Source organism: Phocoena phocoena, chromosome 9, assembly GCF_963924675.1.
Source record: "Phocoena phocoena chromosome 9, mPhoPho1.1, whole genome shotgun sequence".
Lineage (NCBI taxonomy): Eukaryota > Metazoa > Chordata > Mammalia > Artiodactyla > Phocoenidae > Phocoena > Phocoena phocoena.
In genome coordinates, this window is record NC_089227.1 from 84,209,233 (window position 1) to 84,231,459 (window position 22,227).

The 22,227-nt window shown below is 38.4% G+C and overlaps 1 protein-coding gene across 1 annotated transcript in view; it reads right to left on the reverse strand.

The window, feature by feature from the left end:
• The window catches only part of COPG2 (COPI coat complex subunit gamma 2), a 129,366-nt gene that overhangs the window by 85,436 nt on the left and 21,703 nt on the right, over positions 1 to 22,227 (reverse strand). The window contains exons 6-9 of the mRNA XM_065884270.1: positions 12,638 to 12,713; positions 10,856 to 10,948; positions 9,791 to 9,877; positions 8,550 to 8,707 (exon numbers count right to left, since the gene is read on the reverse strand). Of these exons, the coding sequence (XP_065740342.1) occupies positions 8,550 to 8,707; positions 9,791 to 9,877; positions 10,856 to 10,948; positions 12,638 to 12,713 (414 nt within the window). The remainder of the gene's footprint in view (positions 1 to 8,549; positions 8,708 to 9,790; positions 9,878 to 10,855; positions 10,949 to 12,637; positions 12,714 to 22,227) is intronic.

Sequence of the window (22,227 nt, forward strand, 5' to 3'; positions counted from 1 at the left end):
CAGGGAGAGAAATATAGAGTAGTGGAGAACAGGAGCCCAGAAACAGACCAATGCATATAAGGATGCCTGTTTCATGGCAAAGCTGATATTGCATAGCAATGGGTATAGACAGGTATTTCAACAAATGGTGCTGGGACTACTGCATATCCATATGGGAAAAAAAGACTGCTACCTTATACCATATCCAAAAAACAATTCCAGGTAGATTATAGACCTAAAACATGGAAGTTAAAACTATAACGCTTGTAGAAAATCAGAAGATACATTTGAGAACTTGGGGTAGAAAACATTTCTTGATCAAGACACCAAAAATATTATTCTGAAAGTAAAAGAATGACATGACCTTTAAGAATGTTCTGTTCATTAAGATATCAAGAAAGGGAACAGACAAACTTGAGTGGGAAAAGCTATTTGCAACTTATACAACCAACAAAGGACTCACATCTAGAATACAGAAGAACTAGAAATCAATAAGGATAAAACAGATAACCCAAACAAAAAAAAAGGGCAAAACTCCAATAGATATTTAAATAAAAAGAATATCCAAATGGCTCATAAATATAGAAAAAGGTTCTCAAACTCATTAGTAATTAGAAAATTACAAATTAAAACCACAATGATTTGACAATGATGCCAAGACAATTCAAGGGAAAAGGACCAGTCTCTCAACAAATGGTGCTGAGACAACTGCAAACTCATATTGCAACTGCATATCCACATGCAAAAGAATGAAAATGGACCCCTGCTTCACACCATATACAAAAATATCTCAAAATGGATCAAAGACCAAAATGTAAAAAATAAAACTCTTAGAAGAAGGAAGCACAGGTGTAAATCTTTGTGACCTTGGGTTAGATAATGGTTTCCTGGGTATAATAACAAGGCACAAGCAACCAAAGAAAGAAAGACAAATTAGACTTCATTAAAATTTAAAACTTCTGTACTTCAAAGGACATTATCAAGAAAGTGAAAAGGAAGGCCACAGAATGGGAGGAAATACTTGAAAATTATATACCTAGTAAAGGTCTAGTATCCAAAATATATTTAACAACTATTTCAAACAACAATAAAAGACAAATAACCCCATTTTTTTTTAAACGAGCAAAGGATTTTAAAAAGATATACAAATGCCCAATAAGCATATGAAAAGATGCTGAAACTTGTTAGAGAACTAAAACTTTTCTTGCTGTCAGACCAAGAACTTATCTGTATAATTTTTTTTTCAATAAAACTTTTCCAGTGGCGGGGGGAAAAATCCCACATTGATATACCTCTTCATACCTACTATGGTGTGTATAGTAAGAAAAGACAGACAATAGTGAGTGTTGGTGAGGATGTGGAGAAATCAGAACTTCACACACTGCTGGCAAGAATGTAAAATGGTTACAACCACTTTGTCAAACAGTTTGGCACTCCTCGAAAAGTTAAACATAGTTACATTATGACCTGGGGATTCTACTCACAGGTAAATATCCAAGAGAATTGAAAACATGTCCACGTAAAAAATTATGCATGACTGCCAATAGCAGCATTATTCATAATAGCCAAAGAGTGGGAACAATCCAAATGTCCATCAACAGACGAATGAATAAATAAAATATGGTATAGCCACCCAGTGGAATATTATTCACCCATAAAAAGAATGAGGTACTGATACTTCTTCAATATAGATGAACCCTGAAAAGATTATTGTAAGTGAAACCAAAAACTAAAGACCACATATTGTATGATTCCACTTATATGAACTGTCCAGAACAGGCAAATCCATAGAGACAGGAAGCAGATTAATGTTTTCCAGGGGTTGAGGGGAGGGTAGAATAGGGAGTAGGACTGTTAATGGGTTGGGGTTTTCTTTTTAGGGTGGTAAAAATGTTCTGGAGTTAGTAGTAGTGGTTATACAACTTTGTGAATATACTAAGGACCACTGAATTATACACTTTACAAAGGTGAATTTTATGATATGCAAGTTATAGCTCAATAAAAAATATATAATATACCCCTTAGATTAGTAAAATTTTTAAAGTTTGACAATATCAAGCCTCAGGAAATCCCACACTGCTGGCTGGAGTGTAAATTGGTACAATCACTTTGAAAACAAGTCTAACGTTAGCTAGTAAAGAGATGTATACCCAATGATCTAGCAATTCTATTCCTAGATATGTATCCTATAGAAATGCATGCTTACATACAAAGTCATAAAGCTATGGTAATGAGGCAGTGTGGTATGAGGTACAGGGATACTGTTTATAGCCATTTCATTATTAATAAGTCCTCCAAACAGAAAATAATCCAAACGCCCATTAATAGAGGAATGAATATAAATAAACTAGGAAGTATTCAATCAAGGAAATATAAAATATAATTAAAATGAACTAGAGCTACACCAAAAGCAAGGGTGAATCTTACACCAGAATACTGAGTGGAAAAAAAAAAAAAAACAAGACCCAAAATACTGCATGATTCTACAGACAGAATGTTCAAAACAAGGGAAAACTAAACTTTACTGTTTAGGGATACATGCACAGGGGGGTAAAATTCTAAATAAAAGCAAAGAAATAACTACCATAAAAGTCAGAAAGTGGTTTCTACTGGGGGTAGTTATGACCAAGAAGGATACATAAAACATTTCTGAAATACCAGAAATGTACTACCACCTAATGTATATAAGAGTGTCTCACAGAAAGTGGACATAATGTATACAACTACAACTTTTATGCATTTTTCTATATGTACATTATGTTTCTCAATTTAAAAATTTTAAAGAATTAATATTATGTATTCTCTCTTGGACACAGGGTTATAAATCCAAGGTCAATTTTGTTATCAGTGATATACAGGTCAACGACAGTCTGAAGTTTTTATGCTTGATTGGCCATCTAAGAGAAGTGTTTAAAGTCTCCCAAGACCTTGAGATTGGGATTGACATATATACACTAATATGTATAAAACAGATAACTAATAAGAACCTGCTGTATAAAAAAATAAAATTCAAAATCCAAAAATAAATAAAGTCTCCCAAGACCTTAATTTCTTGTATTTAACATTTCGCTTTACATATTTTGAAACAACGCTGTTAAGTATATGTAAGATCGCTCCTGTTATACCATTTTTAAGACCATTACTTTTGTCAAAATACAAAATCCCACTGTCATTTTTAATGCTTTAAACCTTGATTCCTATTGGGGCTAGATTAATAATGCTAAACTATTTCTTTGTGTTAGTATATATCTAGCATATATTCTTGACATATTTACTTGAAATGTTTCCTCGTCATTCTGTTTGGAAGTGTCTTATGTAAAAAGCTATATAGTAGGTCTGTTATTTTGTTTAACCAATCTGAGACTCTTTTAATAAGTAATCCTTTAATAATGTAAGTAAACCCATTTACATTTATTATTATAATTGAAATATCTTGTTTGCTAGCCAGCCTCCAAGATGGTCCTCCCAAATCTCCACTTTTGAATGTCTACATCCTTGTGTAGTCCCCTCCCACATTATACGAGGGTTGGTCTGTGTGACCAAGAGAAAGCATCAGAGGTGATGGCATGTCACTTTCAAGATTAGGTTATAAAACACTGCAGCTTCCACCTTAGGCTCTCTCCCTCAGTTCACTCTGGAGAAGCCAGATGCCAGGCTGTGAGGACGTCCAGGCAGCCTAGAGAAAGGCTCTCAAAGTGAGAAACGAAGCACGTGGTCAATAGCCAGGAAGAAACTGAGGCCTATCAACTACTGCATGAATGAAATTGGAATCTTCCAGATTCAGATGACTACAGCTCTGACAACTTGACTGCAACTTCATGAAGAACCCTGAACCAAAACCAGACGGCTAAGCTACTTCCAAATTCCTATCTCACAGAAACTGTGAGATAATAAATGTCTGCTATAAGCGGCTATGTTTTGGGCTAATCTGTCACACAGCAAGAGATAACACATTTACACTTAATTCTATCCAATTTATTTTCTTTTTTCTATTTATATACTTTGCCTTTATTATTTTTTCCTTACCAACCTTCAATCAACTTTTCTTTGTTCCATTTTTATTTCAACATTATTAAAGCTTTATATTCCATTTATATTCTTAGTTACTAACCCATATATATTTCTGACAAAGTTTAATATCACTAACAATATCTTCCTCCCAAACAAAAACAAACCACAAAAACCTTAACATGCTTTTACTTCCATCTAACACCAATATTCATCATGGTAGGCTTCCCTGGTGGCGCAGTGGTTGAGAGTCCGCCTGTCGATGCAGGGGACACGGGTTCGTGCCCCGGTCTGGGAAGATCCCACATGCCGCGGATTGGCTGGCCCCTTGAGCCATGCCCGCTGAGCCTGCGCGTCCGGAGCCTGTGCTCCGCAACGGGAGAGGCCACAATAGTGAGAGGCCCGCATACCGCAAAAACAAAAACAAACAAAAAAATACTACAGATTAGTTGTGCCAGTTAAGTCTGAAATTAATTTATACAAAACTATACAGAATGTATTTGTATGTGACTTCTTTGAGATTTATCCATGTGGTTACATTTGACAATGTAATATGTTCATTTCCACTGTTGCATACTGTTTACTATATGAATATACCACAATTTATTTTTTGATTCTACCAGTGATGGACCTTTGGCCTGCTTCCATTTCAGGGCTATTATGAAAAACAGTACTAAAGGTATCCTTGGTATGTCTTTTGACACACAAACGTATGCATTTCTGTTTGGTATTTAAAAGAAGTCAATTGAAATTCTGATTGAGGGTTCAATGAATTCATGAATCAAAATAAGATGATGTGCTATCTTTACAGTATTGAATATTCTAATCTAAAAACATGATATATCCCTCCATTTATTCAAGTCTTACTTTAAATAACATTTGATAATTTTCTGTGTAGAGATGTATACAATTTTCGGTAGATTTATTCCTAATGATTTGATTTTAATTAAAATGGTACCATCTTTTCAAAATTGTATCTTATTGATCAGTTGCTGGTATGTAGAAATAAAATTGATTCTGGATATTAGCCTATCCAGTAACTTTGGTAAATGCATGTATCAATTCTAATAGGTAATATATAGATTATTTTGCACTTTCTATATACACAGTCATGTTGTCTGCAAAGACACTTTCATGTCATCTTTCAAATCTTTAGGTATTTTATTTTTTTCTTAACTTATTGCACCAAGTAGGGCCTTCCAGTAAAATGTTACTTAAAAAACAGGATTAGCAAGCATCCTTGTCTCATTCACAATCTTAAAGGAAAAGCCTTTAATTGTTCATCAATAAGTATAAAGTTTATTGTAGATTTTTTGGTACTCTTACCAGAATAATTATGTTCCCTTCTATTATTTGCTTTGAAAAGATATTTTTAATTACAAATTGCCACTGAATTTTATCAATTGCTTTTTAGCATCAAGATGTTAAGATTTATCTCCTTTATTCTTTTTTTTTTTTTTTTTTTTTTTTTTTTGCGGTACGCGGGCCTCTCACTGTTGTGGCCTCTCCCATTGCGGAGCACAGGCTCCGGACGTGCAAGCCCAGCCGCTCCGCGGCATGCGGAATCTTCCCGGACCGGGGCACGAACCTGTGTCCCCTGCATCGGCAGGTGGACTCTCAACCACTGCGCCACCAGGGAAGCCCTCCTTTATTCTTTAGATGAGAAATATTATGTTGATTTTTGACTGTTAGGTCAACCTTACAGTTCTAGAATAAATGCATACTGGGAAATACTTGTTCATTATTTCTTCATATACCGTTTTTGCTCCATTCTCTCACATCTCCCTCTGGATTCCAATCATATATCAAGTGATATTATGCCACAGTTCTCTGAAGCTCTGTTTATTTTTCCTTAATCTGTTCTCTCTGTTCTTCAAATTAGTTACTTTCTATAGCACTATCTTCAAATTCACTAACACTTTCACTCTCCTCAGCCATCTCTAGTTTGGTGTTAGGCTCATCCAGCAAATAATCCATTTCAGTTATTGTACTTGTAGCAGGCAAAATGGCTTCCCAAAGATGTCCATGCTTTCCTCCATGGAACCTGTGAATATGTTACCTTAAATGGCACAGACCAACCCCTGGCTGACAGCCAGCAAGGAAACAGGGACTTACAATCTATAACCACAAAGAAATGAATTTGGCCAACAACCTTAACGAGATTGCAAGTGGATTTTTTCCCAAAGCCTCCAGTAAGCAAAAGCACACTGCCAACATCTTAACTTTACCCCATGAGACCAATGTCTAACCTAAAGAACTGTGAGATCATGGATGTTGTGATTACATTTGTGGTAATTTGTTATGGCAGCAATAAAACACTAATACAGATTTTGGTACCTGGAAGTGAGGTGCTACTATAATACCTAAAATTGTGGAACTGCTTTTGGAACCAGACAATAGGCAGAGGCTGGAAGAATTCTAGTGAGCATAATGAAGAAAATCTAAAATGCCTTGACGGGCTGTTATTATAAATTTGATCTTGAAGGAGAGGCAGTGAGGGCTCACAGACTGCTTGTAGAAAGCTGGTCTTGGAGGATCAGAAGGAAGTCAGAAACTTGTTATTGTAAAATGGAGTAAGGTGGATCCTTGTTATGTACTGGCACAGAGCTCAGTGAAACTGTGTCCTACAGTTATGTGGAAAGCAGAATTTGTAATTTTTGGGTATTTACTTGAGGGATATTTACTTGAGGGAATTTCCAAGGAAAGTGGTGAAGGTATGACCTGGTTTCCTCTTGCTGCTTATAGTAAAATGTGACTACTGGTTACATTTCCCAAATTCTTTGCACTTCTAGCAATTTTATTTTATTTTTATTTTTTTAGTTATTACTGTATATAGACATTGTGAACGATATAATGCAAAGACTCTAGAATCTAAGATGTTCCTGTAGCAGGCAGTTAACTGAGCTGGGATCGAATTCCAAACGTTATCTTCTCCATGGTGAGTTGCAAGTGAACTCTCCATTCAGTTCTTTCAGCTGACAGCTACTGCTTTTGGACAGGTTTACTAGAGTCTTCCCCTGTATAAGCACACTTGAGTAGTCAGCCAAAGATTTTTGCAGAGTTTAAAATTGATTCTGAGGCTCACTGTACCTGTGGCTCCCTCTTTCCCAGGATTTCCACCCTAAATTTTCATCATTCTTCTAATTTCAAACTGTGTTCTGTCCCCACTGTCCATAAATACTATGGCTTTCTATGATCCCACACCCCAAAATTGTGGAGTGCCCTCAGAGACCAGCCAGATATACACAAATCTCACCCAGTATAGTTTCTGTCTTCCACGCAGTAATTTCCCTCCAGTTTTTGCCTGCTTTTCACCACTCACCAGTACTTTCAAATAGTGTGGCTTCTTTTGTTTCACGGACGCACAGTTTTGGACTAATGATATAATCAGTATTTGCAGGAGGGCTAATATAGCCAAGCTACTCTACCATTACTGAAAGCAGGAAGCTCAGCTGAAATTTTTTTTTTTTTTTTTGGCTGTGTTGGGTCTTTGTTGCCGCACACGAGCTTTCTCTAGGTGCAGCGAGCGGGGGCTACTCTTCATTGCGGTGCGTGGGCTTCTCATTGCAGTGGCTTCTCTTGTTGCGGAGCACAGGCTCTAAGCACATGGGCTTCGGTAGCTGCAGCATATGGGCTCAGTAGTTGTGGCTCAAGGGCTCTATCTAGAGCGCAGGCTCAGTAGTTGTGGTGCACGGGCTTAGTTGCTCCGCAGCATGTGGGATCTTCCCAGACCAGGGCTCGAACCCATGTCCCCTGCATTGGCAGGTGGATTCTTAACCACTGTGCCACCAGGGAAGCCCTGAATATTTTTTTTAATATTCCATTTTTTCTTCTCTGTTGACATTTATATCTCCTAGTTTTTTTAGTGATTACTCAAAAGGTTACAGTATTCATCCTTATATTATCAGTCTACCATCAGATACTATAACACTACTTCATGAACAGTATAAGAACCTTATGAATGTGTATTTCTACTAGCTTCCCTCATGTGCTTTAAATAAATTATTAAATGCAGTACTTCAACATTCTCTTTTATAAAAATAAAAAAGATAAACAAGATGATTCTTAATGTCACTTCCAGCTTTCACATTTAGCTACTATATAACCTATGATAAATATTTTTGTTCAATATCAGTTTGTTATTTATTGTATTATTAGCAATCATAATCTGTTAAGTATATATGCTGGAGCATACATTAAAGTAAAAATAAAATTTGTGATTCTTGGGCTTCCCTGGTGGCACAGTGGTTGAGAGTCCGCCTGCCGATGCAGGGGACACCGGTTCGTGCCCCGGTCCAGGAAGATCCCACATGCTGCGGAGCGGCTGGGCCCGTGAGCCATGGCCGCTGAGCCTGTGCATCCGGAGCCTGTGCTCCGCAATGGGAGAGGCCACAAAAAAAAGTTGTGATTCTTGGAATCCCATATTTTTTTTCTTGATTTGGAAAACACCAAATCCATCTGTAAAGTCGACATTGCCCAAAAAATATTCATAAAGGAAATAAACTCTGAGGTATGTTAACCAGCAAATGGAAAATTACTTAGGATTAGCTGAAAACACTTACCCCTCTTCATTTTCTTTTAGTAAGCGACTGGCAATTCGGATCAACATGCAGTAGGCAAACTGTGATTTGAGACCAGATTTAGTAAATTTATTCAACATCTTAGAAACAGCAAGGCGATCACTCTTTTTAAGGTGATACAAAACTCCCAACGCATGGTACTAAAGAACAAGAAAAAGAATATGATATAGAGAGAAGGCTGAGTAGGAAGAGGATAAAACTTACATAAATATAGAATCATACGGAAATACATTTTTAATAAAAAGATACCCAAGTTTAATGTAAAGAAATAGAATATCTTTTTCATACTGAATCAAACACAGGCATGATTGAAAGGATAAGAGTTTCTAATTTACCCTCAGAAGTTGTTAATACAGATTAGGTAAGTATTAAGGGGGTGACATACAATCTGAAGATGGCTCTAGCAGGTTCAGCGTTGCCCCATCCATCGTTAGTACAAAGGCTCTCAGGTCCAAGGCTTTAACCAGTGTTACAGGTCTTGCTTAGTGGATTTAAATCATCTGTGGTTATGTTAGTGGTTAAAGGATTAATCTCCTGAAGTAGGCTTATGGCATGTAATTATCATGGCACTTTGTGTAAAAACACAATGATCAGAGTTAGGAAGGTGAGAATGTTTCCCAAGGGAAAAATTACTACTCTACTTCCTCATAAGTGAATATGCTAACATGAGAAGTAAACATTAAAAGAGGATAAATAAGTACCCTCTCAAATATAAATGGAGTACTTTACATAAAATTGCCAGTTAAGAATTTAATCTTGTTCCTTTTAATTAAGAATAGCGTAATGAATATCAAAAGGAGATCTTTCCAACAGAACAGTTTTAAAGCTTCACAAAGTGATAATTACTCTTTACTGTTTTTCTAATGTCTAGTATAATCAAGGCCTGAAAAGCTTGGAATTGAACATCCATCTTCACAAATTATTTTTCAAACAAAGGACTGAAATGAATTATGACCTCTGGAATGAGCATCTCAAACCACCACTGAATATAAGAATCTTCTCAAACATTCCTACAGTTTCTACTAAACACTATAGCAGGGCCTACAGTGGTAATCATAATTAGTGGGATACTCACTTGGGAATATGCACTAATATAAATATCATGCTGCTTAATATAAGCCTTTAGCTAATACTCATGTGGGGAATCAATAAACTGCCCCTAAAATGTAGGGCTAAAGAAAGATGATGTGGAGACATAAGCTAAGGTGATTCAATGACAGTACCTGGACCATAATATTATCACTTGAAGCAGCTTCTTGGGCTTCATTGACCCAGCGCTTAACCACATCATAGCTTATCTTCATCATGTGCTAAATACAGAAAAAATTGAGAACAGATCATGCATAGTCACTAAAAGTTTAGAAACATGAGTTAGTTTTCTTGGAAAATTACTAACAGACATTTCCAGAAAAGAGAAACAATGTTATAGCTTTTATAAGTCTATTTCAAGTCTCTGAGACAACTAATAAACCTGAAACACTTCCTCCAAGACCCCTTTGCAAAGGTGAGCATATGTTTGTGGGCTGGGAAAGGTGTATAAAGGGAAGTAATGAGAGGGGAAGGACGGGGAGGGAATGGATAATTAATAGGATGGTACTTAAATAATGTTAACATTATAGGTTTTACTTCCAGGAAACTCACCTGGAAGAAAAAAACAGAGTACCATAAAAAAGTAGAGTACCTGCTGTAAAACTTGACCAATTATATTCCAGAACCAGCAACTCTCGTGATTCAGATGATCTAATCCATTCACACATTAGTAACCAATTTTAATCAAATACAATGTGATAGGCTGTCATGAATAAATTTTGTTTTGATAAAAAAGAGAAAGAAAAGATATTACTAAAACAAACAGCACTTCCTGGGAGGAAATTTAGTAATGGGACAGTAGACTTTGGACTGAAGGACACTGCAGACATAGGGCACCAACAAAAGCAGAGGACAAAGAGACAAGAGGTAGAAGGGCAGGTCACAAAGGAAGATTTAAAGAAAGAGATTAGCTCAGTTTCTTCCCTGATCCCCATCCCACCCTAACCCACTATCTGTATTATATATACAACATAGCTTTCTGATTACCAAAACCTTTCAAACATATGAAAATTTCATGTTTTTATAACTGCCCATTTTAATTGCTCAATGTTCCTCTTTCAGGTAAAGCATTATTGTACAAAGTAACAGAAATGTATACATATTTTTAAATATTTCATTTGTGAGAGAATCATACTGATACTTTGTTTTTGCAACTAGAAACTGTACCAGGCATGAGAACCAGTTACTTGTTCACTTACTAAGGAAGATACCAATGCTGAACTGGATACACTGGAGACTTTATCCACAATGGCCTGTTTCATGTATCTTTCAATGGCCTGCAACATTGTTCCCTGAGAACATTCATAAAGAAAAAGCGGTTGAAGCAGAACATTTTCATCCAAAACTACCACTTCAAAATAATTTACAAAAACAAGTCACATATTTGTCTCTGTGCAAATATTTAGAATGCATTAAAAGGCTTATCATATAATAATCAGATCCCAGAGGGCAAAACCCAGACAACCAAGTGGCAGCTTTAAGAAGGAACATTTGGGGGCTTCCCTGGTGGCGCAGTGGTTGAGAGTCCATCTGCCGATGCAGGGGACACAGGTTCGTGCCCCGGTCCGGGAAGATCCCACGTGCCGTGGAGTGGCTGGGCCCATGACCCATGGCCGCTGAGCCTGTGCTCCGCAATGGGAGAGGCCACAACAGTGAGAGGCACGTGTACCACAAAAAAAAAAAAAAGAAAAAAAGAAGGAACATTTGTAAGGAAGAGGAATTAACTGTTCCACAATGAAATAAACTATCTCAAAATGAAGAATCCCAGTTCGGAAGAAATACACAAGTAGAGGCTGAACCTATCAGGGATATTATAAAAGAAATTCCTAAATGGGGATGCTTTTAAAGTCCTGAAGGTACCTCTACGTGTAGGGCACGTATTTTATATGGATCCCAGAGAGTCCTATAATCAACTGTAATCTCTGATTATTTTAGATTCATAAGAAATTAAATGTGCAATATGCTACTATACTGAGTCCTCAATAGGAAATCCTCTGAAAATAAAGTTCTTTTTAATTTATCTGGAAGAAAGCTTAGCACTGGGAAGGTGGTGGCAGGTAAGTAAGGATGCATAAACACACCAAGATCGATACTTAGATGAAGAGTCTTAGCTAGCCCTGGAATGGTCAAGTCTTATGGTATCAATTTAATGCTAAAAGCAAAAGCAACCACAATAAAGTAACTGAGCACTGAAAAATACTAAACCATTTCTATTACTCCTCCTAGGATCCAGATTTACCATTTAATCCTGCTCAACCTTTGAAATTTGAGAAGATTGCAAGCATATACATAAAATACACCCCATCATGAATATAGCTGGAATATTATTCAATTTGCTTGGCAATGCCCAGCCTGTCCTTCATTTTAACCTTTCCTTCTCAGAGTTCCAAGAAAGGGACAGCCTAACATACTCTATAACCTCATCCCTCCTAATACAACAGACTAAGTCAAGGTTAAACACCTGATTTGGACCCAGGTAGATAACAAGCCACTGGCTGGCTGATGGCTAATCGGATTTTTTCTCTTAAATACTTAAATGAGAGGGCTTGAGCCTGGTAAATGATGGATCGTAATAGTAAATATCTGAGAATCTTGCTGCTGAGTTCCTTAGAGCTGCCCTATTTCTTGTTCTGGTTGTAAGCTTTACCTCAAATTCTGAGAGATTTGTATTTTGTAAGAAAGATTTTTTTTTTTTTAAAGCTAAATTCGAATGGGTTTTTGTCTCCTGCAAGCAATGTGCCCTGACTATGACAAAAGTCCATGAGGGTAAATATAGAGAGAAATAGAATAATCTAAATAAACAAAAGGAAAAAACAATCTAAAAGAAAAAAAAACCTGGAGCCACAAAAGCCTTTCTGGTGGTCATGTTCCTCTTCTGCTGATGATTCACAAAGTCAGACAGGGAATCCTACTAAATTTACATGGCCACCTGCAGATAAACATAGGTCCCCTTTGACACCTCAGTAAAACAAAGAACTTACATCAGTGATTCTGCAGAGAGCCCTGATGGCTGGGCCTCGGTACACATCTTCCTTTCCAGTCATGTCCTTAGTCAGACTGAGAAAAATCAAATTTGTTACCATAAGATTAAAGTTTTCTCTTTTGTGGAGTCCACCCCTTGCTAATTCCACTTGTCCCCATAATTATCTTAATACAACTACCGATTAAACAAGTATTTACTGCATGCCTTCCTTGGATAAATATAAAAACTATTGGGTAGAAGACTATTTTAAATCTTAAGAATACAGCAGTGAGTTGGTGGGAATGTAAACTGATACAGCCACTATGGAGAACAGTATGAAGGTTCCTTAAAAAACTAAAAATAGAACTACCATATGACCCAGGAATCCCACTACTGGGCATATGCCCTGAGAAAACAACAATTCAAAATGAGACATGTACCACAATGTTCACTGCAGCACTATTTACAATAGCCAGGACATGGAAGCAACCTAAGGGTCCACAGACAGATGAATGGACAAAGAAGGTGTGGCACATATATACAACGGAATATTACTCAGCCATGAAAAGAAACGAAATTGAGTTATTTGTAGTGAGGTGGATGGACCTAGAGTCTGTCATACAGAATGAAGCAAATCAGAAAAACAAATACGGTAATGGTATCACATATATATGGAATCTAAAAAAAAATTTTAAAATTGGTACTGATGAACTTAGTGGCAGGACAGGAATAAAGATGCAGACATAGAGAATGGACTTGAGGACATGGGGTGGGGGAAGGGTAAGCTGCGACGAAGTGAGAGAGTAGCACGGACATATATACACTACCAAACGTAAAACAGAGCTAGTGGGAAGGAGCCACATAGCACAGGGAAATCAGCTAGGTGCTTTGTGACCACCTAGAGGGGTGGGATAGGGAGGGTGGGAGGGAAGCAGATATTGGGATATATGTATACATATAGCTGATTCACTTTGTTACACAGCAGAAACTAACACAACATTGTAAAGCAATTATACTCCAATAAAGATGTAAAAAAAAAAAAAAAGAATATGGCAGTAAGGAAAACAAAGTCTTTGCCTTCATGGAGCTTACATTCCAGTGGGAAAAGAGATATTAATCACATAAACTAAATATATAAATAATTTTAGATACTGATTACTGGCATAAAAAGCAGACAATTATACAGAGAGCCTCAGGCTGAAATCCCCCAAAATCCCAAAAACTCATCAGACTTAAAAATAACTCTTTAAAAGAAACTGACTAAAATGATTACTTCATGAGGTCTCGCTCTCACAGGAATGGCTTTCTAAAATAATTGTCAATGGTTTCAGACCTTTCTGTGGAGCTGCAAAAACAGGCAGAGGAGCGTGGACTGAGCTACAAAATTTCATGGCCGTAATTTTAAAAGGTTTTTAACCTTTAGATTGTTCACTCTTTTACCCTTCATTCTCTTGTCCTCTGTGCATTTATACTACCCTCAAACTGACTATCCACCTCTTCCCTCACCCAACTTCCCTCACATAATCCAAAACAGCCTCCAACTCCAACTCACTCCATTAGGGCACCAAGAGGAGAAAGTTGTGAATAACTGACAGTCCTTCAATTTCGTTCATTTTTCAATTATTAGGTAGAGTATTTCACTCATATAACAATCCATTTTCAAAGTATTCAGAAAGGTATAAAATATAAAGTCTAAGTCTCTCCTCACCCACCCTAGCCTGTAGTGCCACTCAACTGGAGACAGTCATTGTGAACAGTTGCTTAAAGTTTTCTTAAGAAAGTTCTTAAAATATATGCAACCACAGAGACTTTTTAAAATGCCATGCCAATGGATCACCACTCTTCTGGTACCTTCAATCTTACTTAGTAATATAACTTGAAAATCTTTCCTTATAGGCAGATGTTTTAAAATTTTAGATATTTATATATATTAAAATATCTAAATAGTATATCTAAAATATGTTTTTAATGGTAGCACAGATTTCCATTGTTTGGGGATAAATAATTTATCAACCAGTCTTTTTTACAAATATTTGCATTTTTCCAATTAGATTGAAAAACTGAGGCTTGGCAGTTTGGTTCCTGAGTCCTCTCTCCTTGGCTTGCTGATGGCATGGAAGTAGCCATAGTAATGCATAAACAAAAAGGCATGGCTACGTTCCAGTAAAACTTTATTTACAAAATGAGGCAACAGTTTTGGCCATGGGCCATAGTTTGCCAACCCCTGCTCTGTACTTCTGTTTAGCTTGGGCTGCCCTGACAGCAAAGGCTTACATACAGATAGTTTATTTGGGAGTGTGTTCGAGGGAGAAGTAAAAGATAAGGAAGTAAACGAAGGAGGAGGGAAAGTCAACCCAAAGAAGTTTTCTCTAGTGTGTCACTGCCACAAGCAACTGGTTATTTAATGACCAATCTTCTGAGGAGCTTAATGAAATACATCTCAGAAACCACACATTCAAGGGATGAAAAGGAAAGAATTTATCCACTAGCTCTTAGCCCCTGGTAGAGATTTCACCCTGGAGTGTTAACTCCCCATTCTCTTAACATTCACATGTTAACTCACACATGTGAGTTCAGTGAGTGTGCAAGAAATTGCAGGGCAGGAAGCAAAACGCACAGGACATACTTGAAGTGAGGCACTATCGATGCTAGTGAGCTGGACCCTACATGGCAATGTTGACCACAGCCACAGCTGGAACAAAAGATGAGGCTGAGGAAACGGGAGGTTGCTCAAAAGTGGCACCCAATACAGCCCACCTTTTGCACCCCTCACATTTGAATATGTCTTCCATTGAATCTAATCTATCACTGAGTCTTCAAGCTGGTAACCATCCACTATTTCTACAAGAGACTGGAAGATGAGTAGAACATGGTACAACCCACACTGCTACAACACATTTCAAAGCCATAATTGATAATCATCATCTCCTTCCTATAACCACCCATTCTTTATTTCCCTCACTCTTGGCCAGCACTTCATCTCATCTTGGTGATGTGTCTGGTAGGTGACTCAAACCTTTATCCCAAGGGATCTGAGCCTTTGTTGGATTTACCCTGGTTGGACCATTGGTTGTTCCCTAGTCCCTAGTCAACATTTTCCCATGCGTGAACGCACAAAAATATACTCAAGTGAATACCTTGAATTCTAGATACAGTCCTGTCACCTTTATATAGAAACAACCCTAGATCCTGATAGGGATCAAGGTCAGTTACCTCTACAAGTATAGCAGCTCCTTTCATTACCTGCTAGTCTACTAGCATGAAGAACACAAAGTGACCCAATAGGAGTCATCATTTCAAGTGTGCAAACTGGCTCACTTCCTGCCCCACGGTTGCTCTGACTCTGCAGTGTGGGATGCCTTAGGTTGCCAACCTGTTACTCAGACATGTAGAATCCAGAAGTGTGGGATGTTTCTGTGCTGGAGACAATCCACAACCCACGGGAACCAGGAGTCAATGGGTTAAATGCTTCCCCCTTTTCACCCCTTGAAAACATTGTCCCCTGGGAACCGGGACCTCTAATCCACATTCGCGGTGAGAATGGGAAGCATAAATTCTACAAGTGAGTCACTGGGAGTGAGGGTTAGAGGAGCCAGTCCTACTTCCACCTCTTGATTTCTGGACCTGCCTATTCTATTTCTTGGTGACAGTACCATACACTGGCAATCGATTCAATGGATATATGGCATCTTGAAGGAGAATTCCCCAACCTCACAGAGTCCTTCCTCCAACCTACTACCTCAGCTGAGCATTCAATAGGCCATCTTATCATAGCATCAGGCTGTCTGCTCCTAGGTGAAGCACAATATAATAAAACTACTCATCTCCCGCCCAGTCACGAGCCCACCATCACTCCGCTTTTGCCATAAAATGAATGGCAATGTCATGTAGGATACCATGACAATAAATTAAGAATAACTGTTTATACCACAACTTGGCCCTACTGCAAACCCCTGGTTTATTCTATCTATATTTTATGGTGTTTGGGTCATGCAATTTAAAAAAATTATGTAGTCAAATTTATCAATCCTTTCTATTGCCTTTGGATTTTAGTCATAATTACGAAACTTTTCCCTACACCAAGGTTAAAGAAGAATATACTGTTTTCTTCTAGTACTTGCATGGTTTCATTTTTTAAAATTTATACTCATCTTTTTAGAGTTTACTCATGTATATGATGTGAAACACATATCTAATTTTATCTTTTTCTAAGTGGCTGAGTACTCAGTTGTCCCAGAAACATGTATTAAAAAGTACACGCTGGGGCTTCCCTGGTGGCACAGTGGTTGGGAGTCCACCTGCCGATGCGGGAGACGTGGGTTCGTGCCCTGGTCCGGGAGGGTCCCACATGCCGCGGAGCGGCTGGGCCCGTGGGCCGTGGCCGCTGGGCCTGTGTGTCCGGAGCCTGTGCTCCGCGGCGGGAGGGGCCGCAGTGGTGAGAGGCCCGCATACCGCAAAAGAAAGAAAAAAAAAAAAGTACATGCTTACCCCAGTGATTAGAGATGCCACCTTTGTCATATACTAAGTTTGCATGTGTCCTTGGGTCTAATTCTGTACTTTCCATTTGTATCAGAGAATTCTGAAAAATGTAAATCAGCACGGCCGAGCTGACACTTTACACAGTCATCACACAATTTTACTCCACTGGTCTCTTTGTCTATTCACGTGTCAGTACCACACTGTTGTAACTGTACAGGCCTTAGTATTTCACTGACTGGTAGAGCTAGTCCTTCCTCACGGTTTTCCCTTTTTCAGTTATTTCCTGGCTATTCTTTTTTTTTGGGGGGGGGGGGCGCAGAAGTGAAGGCCACAACCCTAAGATCCAGGAACAGGGTGCCTGCCTAAGGCAGCCTTAATTAGAACAAAGAACAGCCTCCCACCCCTACCAGCCCACTGCACTGAGGGATAAGTAAGTAACCTGCAAGAGAACAACCCTCTCTGAGGGGCTGGGGGAAGAAAATACCAAAAGCTGAGGGCAATCATTGAAAAAAAAAAAAACTCTGTCTCACCAGCCCTCAACCTAAACATAGGGTATTACTAGAGGAATTTGAAGCCAAGTTTGGGGAGCACTGAGCGTTACAAGAGCAACAAGAAACCAAACCCAGTCCAAGCTCTGGTAAGCTGTAAGCTCTGATCTCTCTTTAGGTTTTGAGCCAGTTGGTTACTCTGAGATATGTGTCAGCACTCTAAAGGATTCAGATAAATTACTGAACTTGCTATTTGTTCAGCCCCCTTTTCATGGAAACATTGGACATAATGCTCTTTCCAAATCTCTATACCCCAAAAGCCTCCATTTAACTTTTGCTTCATTTCACCTGGGTTAATATCTAGAAGTGAACGAACTGGATCTTATGGTAGGTTCATGTTTAACTTTTTAAGAAACTGCAAAAATGTTTTCTAACATGATTTCACCACTTTACATTCCTACCGGAGATCCAATTCCTCCTCATCCTTAGTAATATTTGCTAAAGTCAGTCTATTTAATTTTTAGTCGATTGAAAGATGTATAGTGGTATCTCATTGTGGTTTTAAACTGAATTTCCCTAATGACTAAGAAGGTTGAACATCTTTTCATTTGCTTTATTTGCCATGTATATGTCTTCTTTAGTGGTGTCTATTCAGATTTTACACGTTTTATTGTATTGTTTTCTCATTATTAAATTTTGAAAGCTCTTTATATGCCCTAGATACTAGTCCTTTATTATATATAATTTATAAGTATTTTCTTCCACTCTGTGGTTTGTCTTTTTGTTTTCTTTATGGATCAAGCTTTTGACGTTGTATCTCAAAAATCTTTGCTTAATTCAAGGTCACAAGGATTTTTCCATATGTTTTCTTTCAGAGGTTTTGTAGCTTTAGGTTTTATATTTAGGTCCATAGACCTTAGAAGAAAAAAAAAGGCTACAGATTAAATCTTTAAGCTTTTTCATGTCTGAAATTGCTTTTATGCCAACTGTTTTTGAAAGCTATTTTTGCTGGACACAGAATTCTGGGCTAACAATTGTGCTTTTTGTTTTCTTTCAGTACTACAAAGATGTAGTATCATTTCCCTTCAGCCTAAAACACTTCATTTAATATTTCCTTCAGAGTAGGTCTGCTGGTGACAAATACTCTTGATTTACCTTCATCTGAGGAAGTCTTTATTTTTCACTCCTGAAAGATATTTTTTGTGGATACAGAATACTGGGTTGTCATTTCCTTTTGCTTCAGCACTTAAACGACGGTGTTCCACCATCTTCCGAAATGTGTTTTCTGATGAGAAATCCACAGTATTTTTTCAAAATATTTATTTATTTATTTGGTTGCACCAGGTCTTAGTTGTGGCAGGTGGATTCCTTAGTTGCAGCATGTGGGCTCCTTCGTTGCGGCTCCAGGGCTCCTTCAGTTGAGGCTCGCAGGCTCCTTAGTTGCAGCACGTGGGCTCCTTAGTTGCAGCAGGTGGGCTCCTTAGTTGCAGCTAGCCAGCTCTTTAGTTGCAGCACACAGGCTCCTTAGTTGTGGCATGCAAACTCTAAGCTGCAGCATGCGTGTGGGAGCTAGTTCCCCGACCAGGGATCAAACCCAGGCCCCCTGCATTGGGAGCGTGGAGTCTTATCCACTGCGCCACCAGGGAAGTCCTCCCACAGTATTTTAAACTGGAGTTTCCTTATATGTAATGAGTTATTTTTCTCAAACTGCTTTCAAGGGTTATACTTTATCTTTGGTTTTCAGCAGTTTCCTTATGATCTGGGTGTGGATTCCTTTGAGTTTATCTTGCATATGCTTCACTGAGCTTCTTGAATCTGTAAAGTTATGTCTTTCCCCAAATTTGGAAGTTTTCAGCTATAATTTCTTCAAAAATTTTCTGCACCAATCCCTCTCTCCTCTTCTTCAGGGACTCCAATGACATGAACGTAAGACCCTTTGATACAGTCCCATGGGTCAGTGGGGCTGTGTATTTTTGTTTTCCATCTTTTTTCTCTTTATTCTTAATTGGAATTATTTCTACTGAATTACTTTCAAGTTCACTGACGCTTTCCTCTGACATCTCTTTCCTACTATTGAGCCCAGCCAATGAATTTTTTATTTTGCATGTTGTACTTTGTAATTTCTAAAATTTTCAGTTGGTTCTTTTCTATATATATAGTTCTCTGCTGAGAATTTCTACTCTTCTATTCATTTCAAGAGTGTTCACCTTTATGGAGCACGGTTGTATCAGCTGCTTTCAAGTCTTTAACAATCCCAACATCTAGATAATAACCAGGTTGGCATCTATTGATTATCTTTTCCCTTGAGAACTGGTCAGACTTTCCTGGTTGACCCATTTTGGATTGTATCTGGAGATTCTGAATACTATGTCATGAGACTCTGAGTCCTGTTAAAAGCCTCTGAGGAATGCTGACTTTCGTTTTACCAAGCACTCAAGGCAGTTTCAGATCGCAAGTTCTGTGTGGCCTTCTGTGCATGTCATTTCTCCCACACTCTCTGGCTCTCAAGGACTCCTTTTCCCAGTTCTTCTCACTAGAAATATGAGATTCTCTCAGAGTTTTAGCTCCCTATGCTACTGCACAATTCTTTGGAAGCGAGCCCTCAAGAAAAAGAGATAAAAGAAGGAAGGAAAAAAAGAATACAGTTGACCCGTGAACAATGCAGGGGTTAGGGGTGCCAACCCTCCACACAGTCGAAAATCTGAATATAACTTATATTCAGCTCTCCCTATACGTGGTTCCTCAGGATCCATGTGTAAGTGGACCTGCACAGCTCAAAACTCCTGTTGCAAGGGTCAACTGTAATGTGGATTTCCCCCCACTCTTCACACGCCAGGGGCCCATTTTCTCAGAGACAGGTCTTATCTCAGGGTTTCACGTGTCTGAAATACTGCTGTCACGTCATAGTAGTGTGTTCCACAACTAGGGCTGGCCTCAAGGCAGGACCAGAAAGTAAACAAAAAAAAACAATAACAAACAAGGATTCTCCCCCATGCTCTCCAGCTTACAGGGGTCTTTTCTTTGACTTGTGCTCAGGCTAGAGAGATGGGCTTCTGCCTTTGTTGACTCCTCCCACTGTACAGTTCTCCCATTAGCCTGCTCTTGGGTCAAACGTGGGGTATAAAGAGGAAAAATAAACATGAAACTCACTGTTACCACACTGGTTATTCATTAATTACTGTTTTCTCTCCTCAAATTCACTGTTATTATTCCATTTTCAAAGGCCTCGGGTAGTCACTTTCTGTACTTTTGTCCACAGGTTTTTGTTGTGATCATTGGGAGACACGGCCTGCCCCTTACTCCATCTTGGCTAGAATCTAAAGTCCCCTGACTTTCCCTTTTACTCACTGGTGTTCATTTCATTAGGCTTTGGAGAAAGGAGTTTTATGACTTGGCATCATTTTCATGATTTTCTCTCAAAATTTTTCCACAATTTCATTTTAAAAGAGAATTAAGTATGAATCCAAATAAATCAGGGCAGTCTGCTTGTCGACTGGGCAGGAAAGAGGCAGGACACAGAAAGGTTTCTCAACTCCCATTAAACCCACAGTGATGGTTAATTTTCTGTGTCAACTTCACCGAGTTAAGGGATGCCCAGATAACTGGTCAAACATTATTTCTGGGTGTGTCTATGAGTGCGCTTCCAGAAGACTGGCATTTGAATCAATAAGCTGAATAAAGAAGATCACCCTCACCAATAGGAATGGGCATCACGCAATCAGTTAGGAGCCTGAATAGAATAAAAAGGCAGAGGAAGGGAGTATTTGCTCTCTGCTTGGGCTGGGACATCCATCTTCTCCTGCCCTGGGAAATTAGGACTCCTGGTTCCCAGGACTTCAGGTCTGGTCTGGAACTATACCACTGGCTTTGCTGGGCCTCCAGTTTACACAGAGCAGATTATGAGGCTTAGCCTCCATAACTGCGTGAGCCAATCCTTCATAACAAATCTCTTTCTATATATCTATATATAGCCTATTAGTTCTGTTGTCTGGAGAAAGCCAACTAATACACCCATATTTCTCCACTTCTTCATATGCGTGACTGCTGTCTTGAGAAAGACAAATAATCCTTATGATTTCAGCCCCCTTAACTGAAGTGAGAAAATGGATTATCCTGTGCTTAATTCATGAAACAAACTTTTACTGTGGGTCTAATACATGCAAGGCACTTTTCTAAGAATGTTACAAAGTCATATATGATATAATTTTTGCTCTCAAGGAACTAACAGTACAGAGGGTAGAAAAACAGGTAAACAAATCATCACAGCACAATGTACTAAACACTAGAATAGAGGTTAAAACAAAATGTTATAAGAACAGCAGAAGAGACAATGACTAACCTGTCAAGAACAGGAAAGTCAATACGTAAAATGATGTTTGAGCTTTGTGGAAAAGGAAATAGGATAAATGCAGGCACAGGGAGAAACATGTACAGTGATACAGAGTATCAAATAGCATGATGACTTTGGGAAATGGCAAAAGCATTGATGTGAACCCCAGGGAATGCCCATATTTAGGGTGACAGGCAGAATAAAACAGCCACTTCTGTGGAAGAATAAAATGGAATAATCAGAGATGGGAGGAAATTCAGGACTATGGTTGTGAAAGCCAAAGACGGTAGAACTTCAGGGAGCGTTTAACCA